General features: G+C 39.6%; 1 protein-coding gene across 1 annotated transcript; it reads left to right on the top strand.

Moving 5' to 3' along the window:
- Positions 1 to 566: 566 nt before the first annotated feature.
- On the top strand, positions 567 to 21,262 carry wdr26a (WD repeat domain 26a). The gene is made up of 14 exons (XM_022211409.2): positions 567 to 1,243; positions 2,098 to 2,197; positions 2,409 to 2,465; positions 4,341 to 4,477; positions 6,069 to 6,166; positions 7,728 to 7,884; positions 8,216 to 8,354; positions 8,474 to 8,614; positions 9,301 to 9,420; positions 9,799 to 9,944; positions 11,557 to 11,635; positions 11,759 to 11,888; positions 11,997 to 12,191; positions 17,239 to 21,262. The coding sequence occupies exons 1-14, from the start codon at positions 939 to 941 to the stop codon at positions 17,259 to 17,261; spliced, it is 1,827 nt and encodes a 608-aa protein (XP_022067101.1). The 5' UTR covers positions 567 to 938; the 3' UTR covers positions 17,262 to 21,262.
- Positions 21,263 to 21,742: the final 480 nt, after the last annotated feature.

The raw sequence follows: 21,742 nt of genomic DNA, 5'->3' as shown, positions 1-21,742 counted from the left end.
AACTACAATTCAAATAGTCTCAAGATGCTTTACAGAACCCATATGCCTGAAGTTTGCAATTTCAATTTTCAGTTACGAATATGAATTTTAAAGTGCAAGTGGTACATTAATAGGTGTACGGAGATCGAAAAAATGTAATACAATGTACAAGTCTACAGTTAGTCCCAATTAAATAGATACAGACTGAATAGATGCACTGCATAAAAGTATCTGACTTTATTCATAAGGGTTCAAAATTTACTTCACAGCTTTCAGTATCAACAATGTGAATAATAATGATAATGTACTGATGCTACTTGTCTGAGGGTTTCTTCTCATGAAAGTAAATCATTTACATTAACATGTAAACACTGCAGGTTATGTCAGTAACTGAGCCTTGTGTGTGTTTGAATGAACTGTCACATGGTACTGATACTAAGGCAGTGAAACACACTGTTAGTAGGATTCCAAAATAATTTGAGGTTTAAGATTTAATAATGAGACCTATAACAAGGAGAAGGCAAAAGCTGTCAGTTCCGGCGAACAGCGACCTCCCACGGTGACGCAGGAAACACATACAGACGTGAAGGAATTTCCGCTGACGTCACTGCGTATGTCCATAACAGGGCTGCAGCTGTCTGAGAGCAACAACAACAAGCTCTGCCCAACTTCAATGCGGGTGTAACGCTACTGACAACCCTAAAGAACACTCATAATTACAAAATGCAACTGTCGAAATAATTCTGCCGTTCGGTTCTTAGTCCTCCGCGCTGAAAACCGGCTTATCGTCGCGACCAGCGCCGCGGAACAAACGCGAAGACTCGGCCGCAGGGGGAGCAGGGCAGTTCGGGGCTGCATCTGGGTCAGTGGGCCTATCGGTGGCTGTACCGGTGGTTTTGTCATCCCTGCAGTCTCCTATTGCGCCTGTCATTCGTTTATATATACATCGTGTCAGCTGTATGAACTGTGATAACATGCAGGCTAACGGGGCAGAGCAGGACCGTGATTCAGAACTGTCATGCCAAAACGGTGCACAGAATGGTGAGTCGTCCTCCGTCGGCGCAGCTCACTCTAACGGACTTCTGTCAGTCACTAACAATGGAAATGCTGTCAGCAACAACAACGGTGTGTCAGCCCAGCCCGCTTCCAACAACAACAGCACGTCGGATACCAACTCTGGCGTCAAAAAGAAGAAGCGTCTGTCTCAGTCTGAGGAGGATGTCATCAGACTGATAGGACAACATTTAAACGATTTAGGTCTCAAGTAAGTGAGCCAGCTCAGCCAGCGGTCAGATGGATGACCATCCATCAGTCATGACAAGTGTTTGACCTTTATCTGTCAAATGTGGGAAAGAAAACGTCCCCAACCTCTTGGAATTAAGAGTCGCGCAGTTGGCCGCAGTGCTGTGATATCGGCAATGCGCTGACAGTAAACAAAACTGGATGCATGTTGCGAATCTATGTAAAACCCCACATGCCAGTGAGTTTAAAATGTTTTGTGAATGACACATAATGGGATTGAAGTTGTGGTGGAATTTAAACAGATTTTCTTGTTGTCGTGCATAGTACAGAAAGCTGTTGAGGACGGAGAGAATAAGCATGTCATTACAGTCAGGTGCAGCTCGATGAATCAAATGTGGCTTAAAGTATTTGATTTGTTGCAGAGGATTTGCTCTGGATCCCTCCTGTGGGTCAGACTACTACTAGCCATTGCATTTGATTAGCTTTGTATTTGCCATACCTGTGATGGACTGACTATAGATAGACTCCAGCCCCCCTGTGACCGTACAGAGGAATAAGCGGTGTATAGATAATGGATGGATGGATACCTGGGATGGACTAGCGACCTGTCCAGGGTGACCCTGCCTTTTCCCTGTCCCATTGTGTGCTTCATACAGTATTATACAATGCCAGTCATCAAGAGTGAGATTTGTAAGAGGAATGATAGAGACTGTGTTTATTAGTGCTGAATCTATTTTTGCTCAACCCACACTCACCTGTTGTCCTCATCTTTTATCGCTCCTTTTAGACACTAGATGCAAAGCGGTGAGATGATGGCTTCCACTGTCGTTGATTATGATCTGAATATATTTTTTTCCATGTTTTGCATTTTTACAGTCAGACAGTGGACCTTTTGATGCAGGAATCGGGCTGCAGACTGGAGCACCCCTCTGCCACCAAGTTCCGCAATCATGTTATTGAAGGAGAGTGGGACAAGGTGGGACTGAAAAACATATTAAAACTCCTTGGATTTTTTTTATTTTTATGTTTTTATAACATTCTTTTAACTGTATTTTGTTAAAGTAAAGGACATAATGTGAATTTAGTTTGCTCAAAAAGATGGTTTTGTGCTTGAATTCTTTGCTTATCTTTTAATATTGTTTTCTCATTATCATACTGTAATTTTACTTTTTCTTCTTTTTATATAGGCTGAGAGTGACCTGAATGAGCTGAAGGCACTAATGCATTCTCCAAGTGCTATAGTGGTAAGTAGGAAGCCTAACAACCACTGTCAGTGGGCTTAAGTTTGTGGGTTTCTAATAATGTATTGTCTCATTTTAAATCAACAGTAATACCTGGAACACCTATAAGTACAGTGCATTTAATGTAGTGACATAATTTAAGAAACCAGTATTAACTGAATACAAACATTTGTCTCAGCTCCACAGAATAAAACAAAGAAGCCATCAAGCAATTTCAAAGTAAAGTCACTAAAGCAATCACAGGAGAAACAGGGCTTTAGTGAGTAATTGGTGTCTGCAGTAAGAACAAAAACACATCAAGTAAGCTAAGTCTGTGAATCATTCAACAGTTGGAATGAGCTGAGCAGCTCACTGATCTTGGTGATGACTGGTGTGTTCTGCATGTGTTGCTTTAACTTGGACTACACAGTGCAATTTGAGATTAACTGAGCATGACAGATAAAAACACAAAATGTGATCCCCACACACAGTTTTTGTCTTCTGTGACAATTTGACTAAGCACATCATTTTACACAAATGATTATTCACATGTAAGAAGAAATGTTTTAGAATTGGATTTTTATACTAGAAAGTGTTGATAGTGGTTGGTGGAAGTCCCACTGTAGCGCAGATGTAGACTATTGTCAAGAAGAATTTGCATTACTATGGAGCCCCAAATTGTTGAAAATTTAATATAAAAGATTATATCAAATTATTTTTTCTACTAAACAAAGACAAAATACCCGATATAACCATGAAATGGTGAATAATCCAAGACATGTCTGCAGCTCAGCTCAATATTCTGAAATGTTTTTCATGTTGATGTATAGCTTATTGCATGTTTTATTTGAAAGTGCCCCTTTTCCAGTGCCTGTTTTTACTTTCGTGAAAACAGGAACTGCAAAGGTTTATTTACAGTGTAAATTTTCATCACAAAGATCTTGGTGTCACAAACGGATCCAATTCCTATTTCTATCTCAAAGGCAGTTAATGAAAACACCAGCCAATCAAAGACACAACAAAAATTTTAAAAAATGCTACATGTCATATTGACAGTGTTTTCAATAACCACACGTTCAAGTTGGTAGGATTGGTACCCCAGGTTAGCACTTTCTTAAATAACAGACAGACAGACGGACACACAAACGCCGGGTGTCACATGACCTCCTTGGCAGAGGTAACTATGAGGTATTTTTTTACATTGTTGACGACACACTAATCTATGACATTTTTTTAAAAATATTTTGGACGACATCCTAAACTATGACATTTTTTGATATTCAGGACTACATACTAAACATAAAAGCACTCAGAGAGTGCAGACCTCCGCCAAGGATAGAGAGGAAAACAGGAAACCCATGCAGTAAAGGAGCATGAGCTGGAATCGAACCTGCATCTCTGACACAGTTCTGTTTACGAATCACCTTCTTAACCAGTTGAGCTATCTGGACACCTTGCTCCATTTTGTTGGACGACATACTAACCTATTATGTTTTTGTCATATTTTGGACCACATACTACAACATACTAAAAAAAAAATCAAAGTGATCCAGAATCCAGGATCCTTTCCGGATTGCCACCAAAATTAAATCGGCTCTTCCTCTTACCATAGTCTACATCCCCTCAAAATTTCATGTGAATCTGCCTAGGCGTTTTTGAGTTATCTTGCTAACAGACAGACAGACAGACACACAAACGCCGGGTGTCACATAACCTCCTTGGCGGAGGTAATAAGCCACAAGTGTCTTCCAGTCTGGTTTCACTCAGAAACAGCAGATTCAATAGAGAGCTTATATCTAATGTGCAAATGTTGCACTACACACAGCCTGCAGGCATCATGATGGCTAACGTCCTTCTTTGTTATTTTTGGACTTGTCCTCTTCTTGTGTTCCTTTACAGCGGATGAAATTCCTGCTGTTGCAGCAGAAATATCTGGAGTATCTGGAGGATGGGAAGGTCTTGGAGGCTCTGCAGGTCCTCAGAGCTGAGCTCACTCCTCTGAAGTATAACACAGAACGTATCCACATCCTCAGCGGGTCAGTTTACCAGGGAACCTGAGTGGACCTCCAGAATGTTGACAAAAAACATGGAGTTTGTATATGCTACCTACAGTGTAAAATGTTAATGCAAGACATGGCTGACGAAGTCATGATTTTATAGTGTGTTCTTCAGAAATACATAGATTTCAGTGTGTGGAACCCTCAGAAACACCTGGATTATCGCACAACAGCACAAACTCCAAGACATGCACAACATGTGTTACAGAACCCCTTACTTTGTTTTATGCTACTAGTTGGTTCATTTTGTTTTATTCAGCACTATCTATAGTCTGTTCAATATGAGCTTTCTACTTCATATTATCAGTCAAATGATATTTTTGATTATATTTTTATCGTGCTTTTGATAGTACAAGTCAAATGCAGTTCAAAGTAGTAAGTGTTTGACAAGCGAGCAGAGTGGTAAATGTAGAATGGAAAACTAAAACACCAAAATACAAGTAAAATACTAAAGATAAGACAAGGTGACTTGTAAATAAAACCAAAAATAAGACAATAATAGATTATAAAGAAAAAATAAAATTAATTGAATAATAAAATAAAAGAGAAAACCTAACAGAAAAAAATCAGAATTATAAAACATTACACAAAATGCATGCAGAAAAAAACTGTTGAATGTTAACTAAAACATGGAGCACACCACCAGCACAAATTTTGAGGAAGACTCTAAAAATGATTAGATGTTAAAAAGCCAAATGGGTTTTAGGTCTATTTTTAAAAATGTCAGTATTTTCAGTTCTTCTCACATCATTTGGAAGATTGTTCCAGTCACTTTGAGCGTTGTGGCAAGAAGCAGCAAAACCAAAAGTTTTTCTTTTGCACTTTAGAAGACAGGGACCATTGGTGTTCCTGATTCAGAAATGAGATATTTATGATCATCTATTACAAGACCAAATTGAAAAAATCATTGTAACCCCTAACAGGCAACAAACTTAACAACTTTCAAACAGTATGATCTTCTGTAAGTATTTTTATGCAGTAGATTTTTGATGTTCCTCAACTGGGTGAAGACAGATTGCCCTCCCAGCTCTTCAGCAGCTCTGTTGCTCACAGCAGAGGTGCTGAAGCAAGTGAGCTGAAAAGAGGCCTGAGTGGGTGCAAATTGAACAAAAAAAGCACTCAGAAAGTGCAGAACTCCACCTAGGTTGCTCAGTCCTTGTATCATTTCCGGCAACTGAAATCTTTTGAAAAATCACCGCATCACTGCCACAATCTAATCACTTGGTCCTTGTGACATTTCTGACCTTCCATGGAAATTTCATCCAAGTCTGTTATTTCGTTTTTGAGTAATGTTGCTAACAAACAAACAGACAGACAAACAAACCAATGCCGATCGTCACATAACCTTCTGAAGTGCTTGCATACATTCCATGAAAAATTCCCAATGAAGCTGTACTCAGATCAACAACCCTTGTTTCTGGTGTAGCAATTACAATGTAGGAGTTTGTAGGACTGAAAGAAAAAGCTGCACTTGACACAGTTACCAATACTTATGTATTTGTGTTCAGACAGTGTAAAAACAGATGTGACTGTGTCTAATAGTCACTCAAAATACTGCTGTGTTTTCAAGGTACCTGATGTGCAGTCATGCAGAGGACTTGCGAGCCAAAGCAGAGTGGGAAGGCAAAGGCACGGTATCCCGGACAAAACTACTGGACAAGCTCCAGAGTGAGTTCAGTCAAATTCACACCCCAAACTTGTTCTGCTGTTCATAGGTAGTACTGGCTGTATGTCTGCACACTGACTTGTAAGCAGTGACAGCTGTGAGTCATTCTGATGTATAGTAATATTGTTTTTCTTGCTTCTCTTTATGTGTAGATATGATTTTAGTTGGATTATATGTACACTTTATGACTAAAGTAATCTTTTTATAAATGCACAAAAATCACTGAGTTACATCTCAACGTATGAAAATAAGAACATTTAGTAGCATGTCGTTCTTAGCCATCATGATCTTAGTACACAGTATCATCTTTTTAGTAAACAGTATCATTGAAATAAGACAGAAATCTCTTGGTAATATGCAGCCATTTACTGAACTTAACTATTTTTTTCTTTTACTAGGTCATACAGAAAAAATATCAGAGAATATGAACTAAGAAAAATAGTTGTTCAGCGTCTTCCCATTGGCCTGACTAGTATTTATTAGACCCTCCAGAAAAACGCGGGCAAAAATCCTTGATTATGCGAAGAAATATGTGGGGTTTTTATGCCATTTTATGCGGGGAAATTGCGGAAAGTTGCAAAGTATGCCAATAGCTGTGAAATATACAAAAATATGCGCGATTCACCTGCCGTCTGGTCGCGGAGTGATGTGTCCTCTAATCAGACACTGGGACTGCTGTGGGGTTACTGGACTGACAGCCTGTGCTTTGCGGGGAGAGAAGCTTACAGCAGCACCTGCTGCTTGTTGAGGACAGTAACTGCAGAATGATCTGAGTTTTCCTGTCAGAGTCTCTAAAACGGCAGAAAAAGTCTCTAGATTTGTGGCTAGTCGCTTATGACAAAAAAAGTAACTAGGACGCTTTGGAAAGTCGCTCGATTTAGCGAGAAAGTCGCTAAGTTGGCAACACTGGCGCCGCGCTCTGCATCAGCTCGTGTTTCTAGTGTGTGTGTGTGTGAATGCGCTAGCTGATGATATCAGGCCGGGCGTCACATAAAAACTCACGCAGAACTCCATTTATATTGGTTATAGTTTTCTCATTTTATGCGGAAATTGTGAAATCAAGCGGGACCCGCATATTTCTCTTTTTTTTTCTTGGAAATGTGAGATTCTTGCGGGAATTATGCGCTGTTTTCCGGGGATTATGCGGCCTTTTGGGAAATAATTGACCCCCGCATAATCAGCGGCATTTTGGTGAATGCGGGAATTCATGCGATCGCATAATCGCGTTTTTCTGGAGGGTCTAATTTATATTTTGTAACACAGTGTGGAACCTCCTCATATCACTTGTGACACACATACTGTCTTAACAGTTTAGCAGCTAGCTGGAAGTCTTTGACATAAATAAACATTACAAAGGGGACTATGGGTAACTGTAGGTCTCAAAGGCTCACACAGGAGACGTACACTTAATTGTCAACACAGTGTTTTGTGGATCTGCATATCAAGCAATTTCACTGTCTGATTCACTTCCTGCAAAGAGGAGTTCAAACCAAATAGAAGCAGATGAATCTGCTATGTACTAGTAGTAACGGTGGTATGTTCTCTGTGTGTGTTCGTGTGCAGCGTACCTGCCTCCATCAGTGATGCTGCCTCCTCGCCGTCTGCAAACTCTGCTGAAGCAGGCAGTGGAGCTGCAGAGGGAGCGCTGTCTCTACCACAACACCAAACTGGACAGTGGCCTAGACACCGTGTCTCTGCTCCTGGATCACGCCTGCAGCCGGTAAGAACGCAGAACACATCCAGTACCGCACCAGATGTCCACCCAGGTTGATGAGACTATTCTATGCTTTAAAAGAATCAGGTTTTGAAATTTACACCAGTTTCACTGTACAAACTGTGACCCATTGAATAGTACTCTTGTCTTGTTGGAAGCACCTGTCAGTTCAGCACTCTCTTTAATTTGCATGATGTAAGAATAAGTCATGTTTATGTTTACATATTTAGCATGAGAATCCATCAAACCGCTATTTTTAACCATGAATGCTATTTTTATATGCTGTAGGTTTGTATGTGCATTACCTTTCTAAGTAGTCTGTGTTCCTAAACTGTAGGAAGCAGTTCCCTTGCTACACACAGCAGATTCTAACTGAGCACTGTAATGAAGTCTGGTTCTGCAAGTTCTCCAATAATGGCACCAAGCTGGCGACTGGGTCCAAAGATACCACAGTCATTGTATGGCAAGTTGACATGGTAATCAATCTTTTATTTATCAAGAGTTCTACTTTACTTCTCTACTATAGGAGAAAGGAGTCGGTGTGTGGGAGAGTTGAAATAACTGGACTTTTGTTTGGCTTGTGTGTGACTAACAGGAAACCCAGCAGCTAAAGTTGATGAAGACTCTGGAGGGTCATGCTTATGGAGTTTCTTACCTAGCATGGAGCCCTGATGATACCTATCTGATAGCCTGTGGTCCTGATGACTGCTCTGAGCTGTGGCTGTGGAATATACAGGTACAACACAGACACATACAGGTGTGTCACAGGTGCAGTGTGGACATGCATTTCAGCTGCTCAATACTCAGTTTTTCCCCCTTGAATTCACTGGCATATTGCAAATACCTCATTATTATCAAATGCCTACAGTACTTAGTGATATACAGCAGATATAGATTGCATTATGCATAGCCTTTTCCTATCTATCTATCTATCTATCTATCTATCTATCTATCTATCTATCTATCTGCTAGAAATCAGGTCAATGAAAAAAGAGTTTTTGCACAGAAACACTGAACAATCAGCTAAAATGGTTGGTAAAAACACTCACTGAGTTTCTAGCTATGCTTGACTGCTTTCACGTTAAAACCTAAATTTTGATTTGTGTAACTTTCGACATGGGCTTGCCAAAACGGCCATGTTGTTGTTTCTCCAGTCAGCAACAGGAAGAACATGAAGCGTAATGTGCCTTTTTATATGAATAAAAAGGCACATTACGCTGTGAGATGAGACATACTGTAATCTCATTCACTTCAATCTTCTCCAAACCCACTCAGACCAGACGGTACAGCAGTGTTAGCCAATGAGAGACTGTATTTTCAAGCTGTATAAAACCTGAAAAAATTTCATTTGATGTGTTGTAAAATGTGTGGTCTCCAATCCTTTCACTCATGCTTCCCTCTCCTTTTGGCTTTGCTCTGTAGACAGGAGAACTGCGAACAAAGATGAGTCAATCTCATGAGGATAGCCTTACTAGTGTCGCTTGGAATCCAGATGGCAAACGTTTCGTCACTGGCGGCCAGAGAGGGCAATTCTACCAGTGTGTGAGTATCTGTAATAGCAGTGTCGGCAGGCTCTGAACCTTACCTACAGTGTTTATATCATGCTTTTATGTCTCTGTGCCAGCAACAACTGAGGGCAGAGGCACTTTAGCATTCTTGTGAACATGATAGCTCTTGAGTAAATAGCAGAATTTTCTTCAGATTCACTTGGATTTAGGGAATAACTGACTCAAATTATGTGGCCATAGGTCAAGATCACTGTCAGCTAATTTCTATCCCATTCTTGTGCCTCGTTACTGAAATGGTAGCATTACACACATGCACTGGCTGGTGCTCAGTGCCTAATGATCTTCTATTTTTCTGCTGCAGTCTGGTGTTGATTGAGTTTCTGAATGTATTTTTTAAACTCATATCTCCCAGGATTTGGATGGAAACCTGTTGGATTCGTGGGAAGGAGTACGGGTGCAGTGCCTGTGGTGTCTGACTGACGGCCGGACCGTCCTCGCATCAGACACCCACCAACGCATCCGGGGATACAATTTTGAGGACCTGACAGACAGAAACATGTGAGTCAGCACCCAGACTGGGTGAAGAGACTTGATTTTCTGTTGTTTCTAGAGGTATCTGCACAAAATGAATATGACTTTTAATTTTCCTGTGCCAGTTGCAGCCTCTGTAATCTCTCCAACTGTTCTTGCTTATACAAAATTACTGACTTTGGAAAGAAAAAATCTGTTACACGAATTAGGATTTGTATCTTCTATGATTCTGAAAGGATTCACAGTTTTCAAGACTAGATCATTTATATCATTAATTCTTTATATTATCCATTACAAAAAAGAGGCCATGGAGCATATTACTCATGTTCCAAAAAAGAGGTGTAAAGGTTTATGCTTTTATCAACAGTGATTTGCTTTCATGCGTGTCATGAAAACTTTTCTGGGGACCTTTAGAGTGAGGCAGTGTTAATGTGCAGTAAGTATTTTGAGTGATACTTTTTTAAAATGGGATTGTTTTGTTCAAAGTTTCTTTCACTCAAAAATAGTTTCATAATCACTATAAAAAAGTACATATGAAATGTTGAAACATTACAGATCAGTCTACAGTGCCATAAATATTTGTTTTTTAGATTTTAGGATAAATATGTATTAAATATATCATTTACAAGTCAGTGGTCATACATGGGGCCCTTCATTATGATCTGTAGATGATTTGAGTACTCCAGGCAACAAAAAAAAGTTCTCCTTTGTGCTTATCTCTATCCAAGTTATGAACGCTGAGAAGAGGAGATAATAAACTGCATTTTCTTTTTAATCTTTACTTTATCCTGTTTTACTTGACTTTATTCTGGCTTGCTGCTGCCGACTGTTGGCACTGAACTATAATTAATTACATGAATGGGCAAGATTGCTGCTAATGTCCATGTCAGTCTTATGTGTCATATGATATTTATTGACTTCATTTATTTTATTATTTATGGTTTATTGAGTTTTTTACTGTTTTTACTGTGTTTTTACTGTTTTATGTGGTTTTTGCCTTTTTAATTTGTTTGTTTTTTATTGTTTGCTTACTGGAATGCTTGTGTAAACTGCTGCAAAACACGTCACTTTTCAAGGGACAAAAAAATAAAGTTGAGTTGAAGAATGTAGAATGTATCATTACAAACAGTAGTAATGTCGGTATAAGCAAAACATGTGCTGTAACAATAAATACGGTACAACTAGAGCTTGTAAAAGTTTTTCTTTTCAAAGATATAACCTCAAAATATCAGGGTTTCACTAAGACTTATAGACAGAGATGAAAATTCTACCAGATTAGAAAAGGACATTTAGTCTTTGCCATTTTCTGACAGAAATGTGATGTGAGGTGACAATGTTAATAAATGATGATGTGAATGAAACAAATAGCAACATATTCCAGCTACAAAATGAACAAGGAGGCTCAGAATTTTCCATCGATGCATACTTGTTATTTTCTCTATGCCTGGTTCATTGATTGGATCACATTACACACACACACACACACACACACACACACACACACACACACACACACACACACACACACACACGCAGAGATAACGTGATATGTTTAAACTGTCAACATAAATATTTTTCTCCTGTCTTGAAACATAATTAGCTTTCCTGTAGATTAACTGTGTATGTTGTGTCATTCTAGAGTGCAGGAGGATCATCCCATCATGTCTTTCACTGTTTCTAAAAATGGAAGACTAGCTCTGCTCAATGTTGCTACTCAGGTGAACAGCTTGTTCCTTCCAAACATTTTAACTTCCAATATTGTTTCTTTTGAACTTCAGCTACTTGCTATAGTCCCCGTTAAATTTCATGTGTGTGTCTTAGTAAATGCTATGCGTTTATAGGGAGTGCACCTGTGGGACCTACAGGACCGGGTGCTGGTAAGGAAGTACCAAGGAGTGACCCAAGGCTTCTACACCATCCATTCCTGCTTTGGGGGGCACAATGAGGACTTCATTGCTAGTGGCAGTGAAGGCAAGACAAGTTGATGTTTAGTTCAACTCAACTTCTTCCCTACTTAGACAACAGACAAATTGATAAATAAATTGTTAGCTGCTGATGAAGTGTCTTGTCCCCTTTCAGACCACAAAGTTTACATCTGGCACCGGCGCAGTGAGCTGCCCATCGCAGAGCTGACTGGTCACACACGGACAGTCAACTGTGTGAGCTGGAACCCTGTCTTGCCTGGACTGCTGGCCAGTGCCTCAGACGACGGAACTGTCCGAATCTGGGGGCCTGCCCCATTCCTGGATGTCCAGGATGCAGAAGGTCTTAATGGTATGTACATTAAAATTAGTGTGTAATTGTTAAGAAAGCTTTTGAAAGGTTGTGCAGGTCATTAGTGTGTGAAATCAAAGGAATGAAGGTTACACATTTCTCCCACTGTTGTACTTGCTGGATTATCTTTGAAACACTCCTTTAACAGTTCACATACACTGGTCAGTCACAGCATTAAAAGCACTGACAGGTGAAATGATGTTCCAATGACCCCTGCCAATGTGAGCTATATTAGGCAGCAAGAGTAGTGTCAGTTCTTGAAGTTGAGGTGTTGGAAGCAAGAAAAACAGGCAAGCATTAGGATCTCAGTAATTTTGACCTAGTCATTTAGCAATCTCAGTTTGGTCGTTATCAGCGCCTGTCCAAAATGGCAGCAAATTTTAGGTGCTTCCTGTATACATTGGTTAGTGCCTACCAAAATTGTCAACAGTTGGGACAGCAACAGGGTCGTGGGTAGCCAAAGCCTAATGATTTGCATAGGGGAATGAATGCTGGCCTGTGTGGTCCAATACCACAGAAGATTGCGGCGCAAATTGCAGAAAACCTTAATGCTGACTGTGATAGAAAGATGGAAAGAAATGCTACAGATGGAGCTGCGTTGCTACAGACCAGTTAGATTGCCCGCTCCTTAGCCCTGTGTTTTTCAGTTTAATATGTTTTTTTCTGCAAGTCAAACATTTTTACAATTGTTGGCAATTTAAGTGTTTTTATTTTACACTTTTAATTATCTTAGAGGAGTGAGAAGCGAGAATGGAGTTGAAAAGACCGTTACTACCATTACTCAGAGGAGTTCTCTGTGCGGAGCAATAGGAGTTTAAGAACTGAAAATAGATTTGTGTATCAGAACTTTGTATTGTATTTTTTATTTTCCTGTCCATTAACCATACACCTGCAGCAGTAAGAAAAAACTGATATTTTAGAAGTCTGTCAAAACATGTTTCATATTAAAAATGTGTTGTCATGTATTAGGCAAATAAACTGGAACAACTAAATAATCCTTATTCACATATATTAACCAAACATCTTAATATTTTGTATGACCTCCTTTGATCCTGATAACAGCTGCATTCTTGGTGCCATGTTTTTTATGGACTTTTCAACAGTCTCTTTTTTTTCCCCAAATTGTCCCATATAGTTTCTAGCTGTTCCTTGCTTTGGATATATAAGTTTTTCTGCCATTCTATTTTTGAGTTCAATAAATCCCAGATCTGTTGAATAGGATTCAAGTCTGGACTTTGACTTGGCCAGTCATCAGTTCCAGTTCTCCAGATTCTTTTTCATGGTCCAGTCATCTCTGCACAGCTTTGAAGTATGATTGGAGTCATTGTCTTCTTAGTATATGAACCCACGACCAATCAGGTTTAATCCAGAAGGGATTCCATGATACACCAAGATGTTGTGGTGGACCTTCTTGTTCATAATGCCATCAATTTTAGCTACTTTACCCATGCTGTTTCCACGAATAGAACCCCATACCATAATGGAATCTCCACCGTGTTTTTCTGTGGGTTCAATGCATCTAGCATCAAAAGGTTCTTCAGCTTTTCAGCAGACATAAACATGAGTTCAAACTTGGACTTATCCATCCAGAGTATCTTCTCCCAGTCATTTACAATCCAGTTTTAGAACAACCTGCCAAATTTTAGGAGTGTTTGGATGTTTGCAGGCCTCGAAAATGGCTTCTTCGCAGCTATTCTTCCCTTTGAGCCTTGTTCCTTCAGTTGTCTGCTTATGGTCATTCTAGAAATTCTGATCCAGAAGCTTTAGTCTCTGTCTGAAAATCAGCAGTGGTCTTCCTTCTGTCTCTAGTACTTCAAATCTTGAATTTTCACCCTCTTCCTTGGCACCAGTACCAGTCTCTGCAATGGAGTCCAAAGCAAACTTGACCACACTGTGACAACACTTTATGTCTTGCCATATTTCAGTCCCTCCAGGATTTCGCGGGTGTTTATCGTGATTGTTGCGGCCGAAAATGCCTGAATTCGCGGTAGCTTTTCTAAAAAAAATTGCGATAAAATTTGCGATGTTTTAAGCTTATTTGTTGAGATAAAATTGCGGGAGATAAGTGGCAATTGCTAAAAAGCTGCATTTTTTTTCCAGCTTGTAGAACATGTTTCAACACTGTAATTGACAATATTTATTCCGAAATTAATTATTTAACGTTCCAACCCATTTCCACAAAACCTGGCACACCATGGTGGGAAATTAGCAGCAGCCACATACTGGTTTAATATGACGTGACCTAACTATGCAGGGGGCGACAGGAATTGATGGGACTCCGAAACACCCCCACAATTTAATCAGTTGTTCCTTGTGTCATTCCCGATACGTCCACAGTGGTAGATTTGTAGTAGGATCACAATCGTGTGAAAGTAAAAGGAAGTGAAATTAACTTTTTAAGCCACAGACAGATATGGCCAAATTAGTTTAGTTTAGTTTATTTAAAAGGACAATGTGCAGTAACATTTAAAAGATGCCTGCACCAGATTTAGCACAGAGCTAATTTCCATCTGCAGTCCTTTGCACAATAAAAATACATAACACTGACAGATAAAAATATTGCAGTCATAAAGATGGCATACAAGATAAAATACAATACAAATATTACATTAAATACACTTAAAACTCATAAAAAATACACATGAAATTCATAAAAAACAAAAATACACAGAAAATGCAGAATAGTCAAAGTGTAAGATAATAATGTGCAACAGCTTTACTATTACTGTCTGCTCCATATTTTAATGAGTGCAAAACTGATGCTCTAAAAGCCAATTTTTCACCTCGCGTGAGAAGTTTAGATTGTCAGGGAGCTTATTCCATTCATTAGTAGCTTTAACAGAAAAGACTGACCTTGAATAGGCAGACTTTCTATTAGGAACACTGCAGTCTCCCTGTGATACAGAACGCAAGGCTGTAGTTGTTTTTTGAGAGCGAAGTTGTACATATGTTCTTAAAGGTGGTGGGGCAGCATTATGTATAGTTTTATGTACCAAGCGGATGTCTGAGTATCTGATCAGATTGTTGAAACTAAGTAAATTATATTTTTCGAGTATTTTACAGTGATGGTATCTCAAAGATTTTGTATCAAGGATTTTCAAGGCCTGATTATGTAGCGATCTAAGCGGTTTTAAAGCAGTTTGACTAGCTTGAGACCATGACGACATACAGTACAGAATATGCGAAATGATCATTGCATTGAAATAAGATTTTGATTCATTCAATAGTAAATTATCATTTTGTGCTCCAAATCTACCAACCACTTCATATATAAACCAGTATCTGGCTGCTGCTAATGTCCCACCATGCAGGCATGTCATTGGGAAATTACCAAATAAGTGAATCCTTGGAGCAAGAAACTTTTGAAATTTAAAGGCTGAAATGGTGCATTCTGGTAAACTCTGACACCTAGAATTCTTTAAACATGAAGGCTTAAAAAAATGTCTGTATGGGACCTTCTAGGCACCCCCCAAAAACAGCACAAAGTCACGTTAATGTGATGAAACCAAATATTTATACTGGATTCAAATTTGAATGAGCCATATGAAGTCATCACTATGTGTGCTTTCCGATCGACCATGGAAGTGAGTCTCTTCTGTTGAGGAACTTGTGGGGCAATGCCACTGGGTTGTTGCAAGTACACACTACTGATCCCGTATGTTTGGTCCTGTTGTCGCGTCTCTTCCCTCCGCCGGGTGAAAAAATTGCTGGGCATTTGGTGGTTACAGCGCTTTTCGTACAATTTCCTGGCATGATTTTTCGTTTTCATGTGGTCTATCAGCGCTTGGCATCCTCTGTCGCTGTATTTTGTCTCATCGTCGCACACCATGCACCTCGCTTTCCCAGCTACATCTAACTTTCGATAATGCTCTCCAATCGTTGTTTCCAACTCGTGCTTTTGCCAGCGCACTGTTGACAACGACATGCGATCCAACCCTATACCCCAGTGGTCGGCAACTGGCGGCCCGCGGGCCAAAACTGGCCCGTCAGGAATATCTGGCCCGCCAGATGATTTTGAAAATTTGATTTGGCACGGAGCCAAGCCAGTCAGTCACCGCAACACGAAACTCCCGTGGTCGGCTGCTGCCGGGCATTTCCGCGTTTGCGCTACTGGTCGGACACGGTTGTACCAGCCAGATTTCACTGAGCAACAGTGTGTGCAAAACGTGTGTGTGTCTCAGGAGTCACACACACACACACACACACACACACACACACACACACACACACACACACACACGCTCGCGGAATCGGAGCGCAGCCCCCGCAGTTTGGCCCGCTGTTCGATTGTTTACAAATGTTTTGGCCCGAAGCCACATCTACTTGCCGACCCCTGCTATACCCCTTACACCCCATATTTTTTTCTCATCGAATTTGGGCGATTCACGTTGGGTCTCAAAATTGATACCTCGATACGCGAATTTTCGCGTATCCGCAACCAAATAACATGCCTGCACCATGGTGTGCCAGCTTTTGTGGAAATGGGTTGGAACATTAAATAATTAATTTTGGAATAAATATTGCCAATTACAGTGTTGAAACATGTTCTACAAGCTGGAAAAAAATGCAGCTTTTTAAGCAATTGTCACTGTCTCCCACAATTTCATCACAACAAATAAGCTTAAAACATCGCAACTTTTATCACAATTTTTTAGAAAAGCTGTCGCGAATTCAGTCATTTTTGGCCAACAGAAGGTTTGTGTTTCCATGACCAAACTTTGCCCAAATTATCTGCTCTGAGCAGGTCATCAGCTCAGTTTACACAGCTGAACTGCTTTGTGAGGGTACATCTACATTAAACTCTCCAAATACACATAGACCTCTTTGATTTTTGACAGTTTAGTTTCCATTTTCCATTTTTAAACTGGTTAAATGTGATTGCATAGAGAGAAAAATTCCCCCGTTTATTTTAGCTACAATGTTAATGCAAGTGTTTGTGCTATTGGTATATTGGTTTATTGTAGTGTTCTGACTTACTAAAAAAGATGATTATATCCAAGCATAACATCTGTGAGGATGACAACCTGTGTCTTTCCTTTCCCATCAGAATGTTGCAGCATGGATAGCTGATGATCAGCTATTGCTGTCAACCTGACAGGCATTAAGACTCTGTAGACACTTGAATGGATGAAGCGGGGGGAGGTTTTGGTGATATGGACAACTGCTTCCTGGAGGTGAGGCCAGCAGTCAGGATGTCCCAACGTAGGGATATCAAACTCACTCAGAAAAAGAACAGCTGGCCTAGTGAAGTTGGGCTCCAGGACATCAAGTATCTGACTCAACTCCTCCTCCTCTCTGGACCTGTTCCCTCAGCACCGTGCAGGACCAACCACATCCTGTTATTTATTATCAGCTAGGTTATTTATTCATGAGTAGATCACTGACTAGTGCTAGGCTGTGACGTAGCAGAACCTGTTGGAGGATGTGTGTTATCTTCAGTTCCCTGACTGAGCTGCTCACATAAAGAGATTTCAGCATTTTTTCCCTTATTCACCTCCTGAACTTTTTACGAGAGTCTACTTGTAGAAACATTTTGTGGATGTAACACCCACTTAAGGAGAAACTTCTAACTGGAAAAATCTATGTTATCTTGTGTTTTCATTTATGGAAGAAGACATTAATGTTTTTTCTCCCTTTACCTTTCCTGCTTATATCCAGAGAAAGAGTAGTATTTGATGAGCATGTTGCGTAGGATTGCATGGGACAGCATTTTGATTGCTTACCCATGTTTTACACTTGCAGTATATCCTGCTAAAACTGTTCAAATGTATTAAGTGGTTTGTTTGCCTTCTAAAAGCATACAGCAGCCAGTGTATGCAAACCTTTAGAGTTCAAGGGATTATCTGTGGACCTGCACCTTTCACATATGAATTACCAAGTGTAGCTTTCCTTGTACATCACTTTGCTTTCTTTGTTTCTTTTTTTAGTTCTTATTGCAGGCTGTTGCCATCTCTCCCTGTATACAAACAGCAAGCTTTACAATATGTTTTTTGTTTGGTTTAGCTGTTACTTGTCAAGTTTTATTCATCATTATGTTTTTTTTTTTAATTAACTACAAGTGGAGCTGTAACATTTAAAGGCACTCCCATGTTTCTTACTGTAGCAAGTAGAGTCCCCACAATTCCAGCTGTATGAACCTTTTTTTTCCAAAGTTAAAATATATGTTTCATATAACATAAAATCCCATAAATTTGACATCCTTTGTTCTGTGGCTCTCAGAAGATGATAATCTTTGAAAACATATTAATCAAGCCTATGTGATTTCCTAACATACCTGGCTACTGTAGTTTTGAACAAACATTAGTTGGAGTTGGAGACTTTTTCCAGTGATGGATGAATTGATATCTGGTGCACTTGTGAGTATATAGGGCAACAGGATGGTGGGACTGACACAAAAAAATACTACAGTGGGAGTTCATGACCTCTCAAGTTTTTCAAGTTTTTTGGATAGAGGTGAACCTCTGGATTAGGGGAATCTGATATATCCACCTTTGTTGCACTTGTTAGGATGCATTCATTTTTTTGATCAGTAAATGTCAAAAGAAATTAAAAACAAAAACAGCAAATTACAAGCCTGATCCGTTATGTTCAACACATCAACAGTGACCTGAAGGGACACAGTAACAAAGTGATGGTGGTGTCTTCAACAGTCAGGGTGTGACACATCTGTACACAAGTGTAACATAAAGTAATTATGAAACACAAAAGTGTTTTCAGAGAGTCGCAAGAACAATCTTGCCGGATGCATTGTTCTATGTAATATGTGCTGTATATTTGTATGTTATGGCATGTATTATGAGGCTGTGTACAAATGGCAGACATGATGATAATGTATGTTTTTAAGGGTTCCTGTGCTTGTTCTGTTTACTTTCAAATTTTAAAAGGTTTCAGCTGCTTTTTAAGAGCATCACACCAAATTTTCTTAACATGAAATAGAAAATGTACATTTACAACTGCTAACACTGAAAATTTGTTTTAAGATTCACAAACTTGCAAAGTTGCATTTCAGCATGTATTGATTTTGTGCAAACTGCTTTTATATATTCTGTTTACGAGTTTATTAGAATGAGAATTCTTTTCATCAAACATTTCTACTCATTAACAAGAGCTGCAGGACTGTGAGAACCCTGTTTATCTGGTCAGACACCACTGCAGCAATCACAAGCTTCAACTTCTCCATCACACATCACATACGTGGTGCACAACAATAGATGTTTCTCACAGAGTTAAGTCAGTCACAGCTGTGATGTTCTAGTTTGTTTTTTCTGTATCCCCTTTGAGTTACAGTCAACTCCAGAAATATCTGGACATTAACACAATTTTCAGCTTTTGGGTTCTGTAAACCACTACAATGGATTTGAAACTGATCCAAAAAATCCAGATGTGTTTTAAGGGCAGAGCTTTAATTTGAGGGTATTAACAGCCAAATCAGGTGAACGGTGTGGGAATTACACCACATTTTATATGTGTCCTCCACCTTTCTAAGGGACCAAAAGTAATAGTACAAATGAACATAATTATAAACCACACTGTCATTTTTAACATTTGGTTGTAAATCTTTTGCAGTCAATGACAGCCTGAAGTCTGGAACCCATAGACATCACCAGATGCTGGGTTTGGTCCCTGGTGATGCTCTACCAGGCCTCTACTGCTGCTCTCTTCACTTCCTGCTTGTTCTTGGGGCTTTTTCCCTCCAGTTCTGTCTTCAGCAAGTGAAATGCAGCTCAGTTTGATTCAGGTCAGATGACTGACTTGGTCATTGCAGAGCATTCCACTCCTTTGCCTTAAAACACTTCAGAATTCACCCTGTTGCTTTTGTCAGCAGTCACATCTCTAATAAATATAAGAGAACCAGTTCCATTGGCAGCCATACATGCCCACACTATTATACTACCACCGCCATGCTTCACTGATGAGCTGGTATGCTTTGGATCTTGAACAGTTCCTTCTCTTCTCAAAACTCTTCCCATCATTCTGCTACAAGTTAATCTTTGCGTCTGCTCTCAGATGTACGTCACTTTGGATGAAAGTATTTGCTAAATGAAATTGTAGCATTGTAGAAGTTGATCCTTGTCTCATCTGTCCATAGGATTATGTTCCAGAACTGCACATGTTCTTATAGATGTTTTCTTGGCAAACTCTAATCTGGTCTTCCCATTTTTGAGGCTCACCAATAGTTGACAGCTTTTGGTGAACCCTGTGCATTCACTCTGGTGAAGTCTTCTCTTAATATTTGACTGGAGAGTGTTCTTGATCTGGCCAACTGTTGTGAAGAGGTTTTTCTTGACCAGGGAAAGGATTCTTCTGTCAACCACCACACTTGTTTTCTGGGGGCTTCCAGGTCTTTCAGTGTTGCTGAGCTCACCAGTACATTATTTCTTTTTAAGAATGTACCAAACAGTTGATTTGGCCGCATTGAATGTTTTTGTTATCTCTCTCATGGGTTTGTTTAGATTTTTCAGCCGAATGATGGCTTGTTTCACTGATAGTGATGCTCTTTGGACTTCATATTGAGAGTTAACCTCACTTCACTTGAAGTGAACTCTAGAACTTTTATCTGCTTATTGTAAATGAAATAATGAGGGAATAATACACACCTGTCCATGGAACAGCTGAGCAGCCAACTGTCCAATTAGCTTTGGTCCCTAAAAAGGAGGGGGTGGGGGGGTGGTACATATTAAATGTGTTGCAATTCCTGCTGATTGGGATGTAAATACCCTTGAATTAAAGCTGAAAATCTGCACTTAAAGCACATCTTGATTGTTTCATTTCAAATCCATTGTGGTGGTGGACAGAACCCAAATGCTGAACATTGTGTCAATGTCAAAGTATTTCTGGACCTGACTGTAGTTTAGTTTGTTTATACTAAGTATTTCAGGCTTTCTTCATTTCTCTTTCAGCTAAAAGAAGCCAAAGTAGGAACTATGTTTGCTTGCAGGCAGTTTCTGCCAGAGACCATTTTACATTTTAAATGTGTTATTACAGAAAGTGATTGTACTGTTCAGTATAGTTCTGTAGGAGATTTGTTTTGTGTGCATATTTTAAATAAAGCAATCAGGGTTTTAAATGGATTCAAATTTGAAATGTGTTTTTTGTTTTTCTTTTAACTCATTTGGTTAATTGGGGTTTCCATTTGCTCAAACTTTTGTTTATCTGTTGCTGTAAAATTACAGGAAACGGTAAGCGATGCCCACTACCTTTACTGTTTGCAGACCAATCTTATGCCTCGTATCCTTCATAGAAATTAATGAACTTTTGGTTGATTAGCATACATAAGCAAAGGTATAGGGAAACAAAGTGCTATTTTTGTCCTTAGCCACACCCTAAAGACACATTCTGAGCTAGGAAAAAAAAACTTGTGGTGACGAGTGCTGTCTCGCATGTCAGTCCAGAATCCTCTGTGGATGTCTAACAGGGTTTGGATGTGATGACTGCAAACCCCAAGGCATGTGATTTGCATAATTTTTGTACTCCTGTGCCATTGTACTGGTATGTGTCACTCATGCACTCACCCACTTGTAGAGAATATGGTTAAGAATGACCATCTGCCC

Source organism: Acanthochromis polyacanthus, chromosome 12 (genome assembly GCF_021347895.1).
Source record: "Acanthochromis polyacanthus isolate Apoly-LR-REF ecotype Palm Island chromosome 12, KAUST_Apoly_ChrSc, whole genome shotgun sequence".
NCBI lineage: Eukaryota > Metazoa > Chordata > Actinopteri > Pomacentridae > Acanthochromis > Acanthochromis polyacanthus.
Note: the sequence above shows the minus strand (reverse complement) of the source record. Positions and strands in the feature narration are given on the sequence as shown.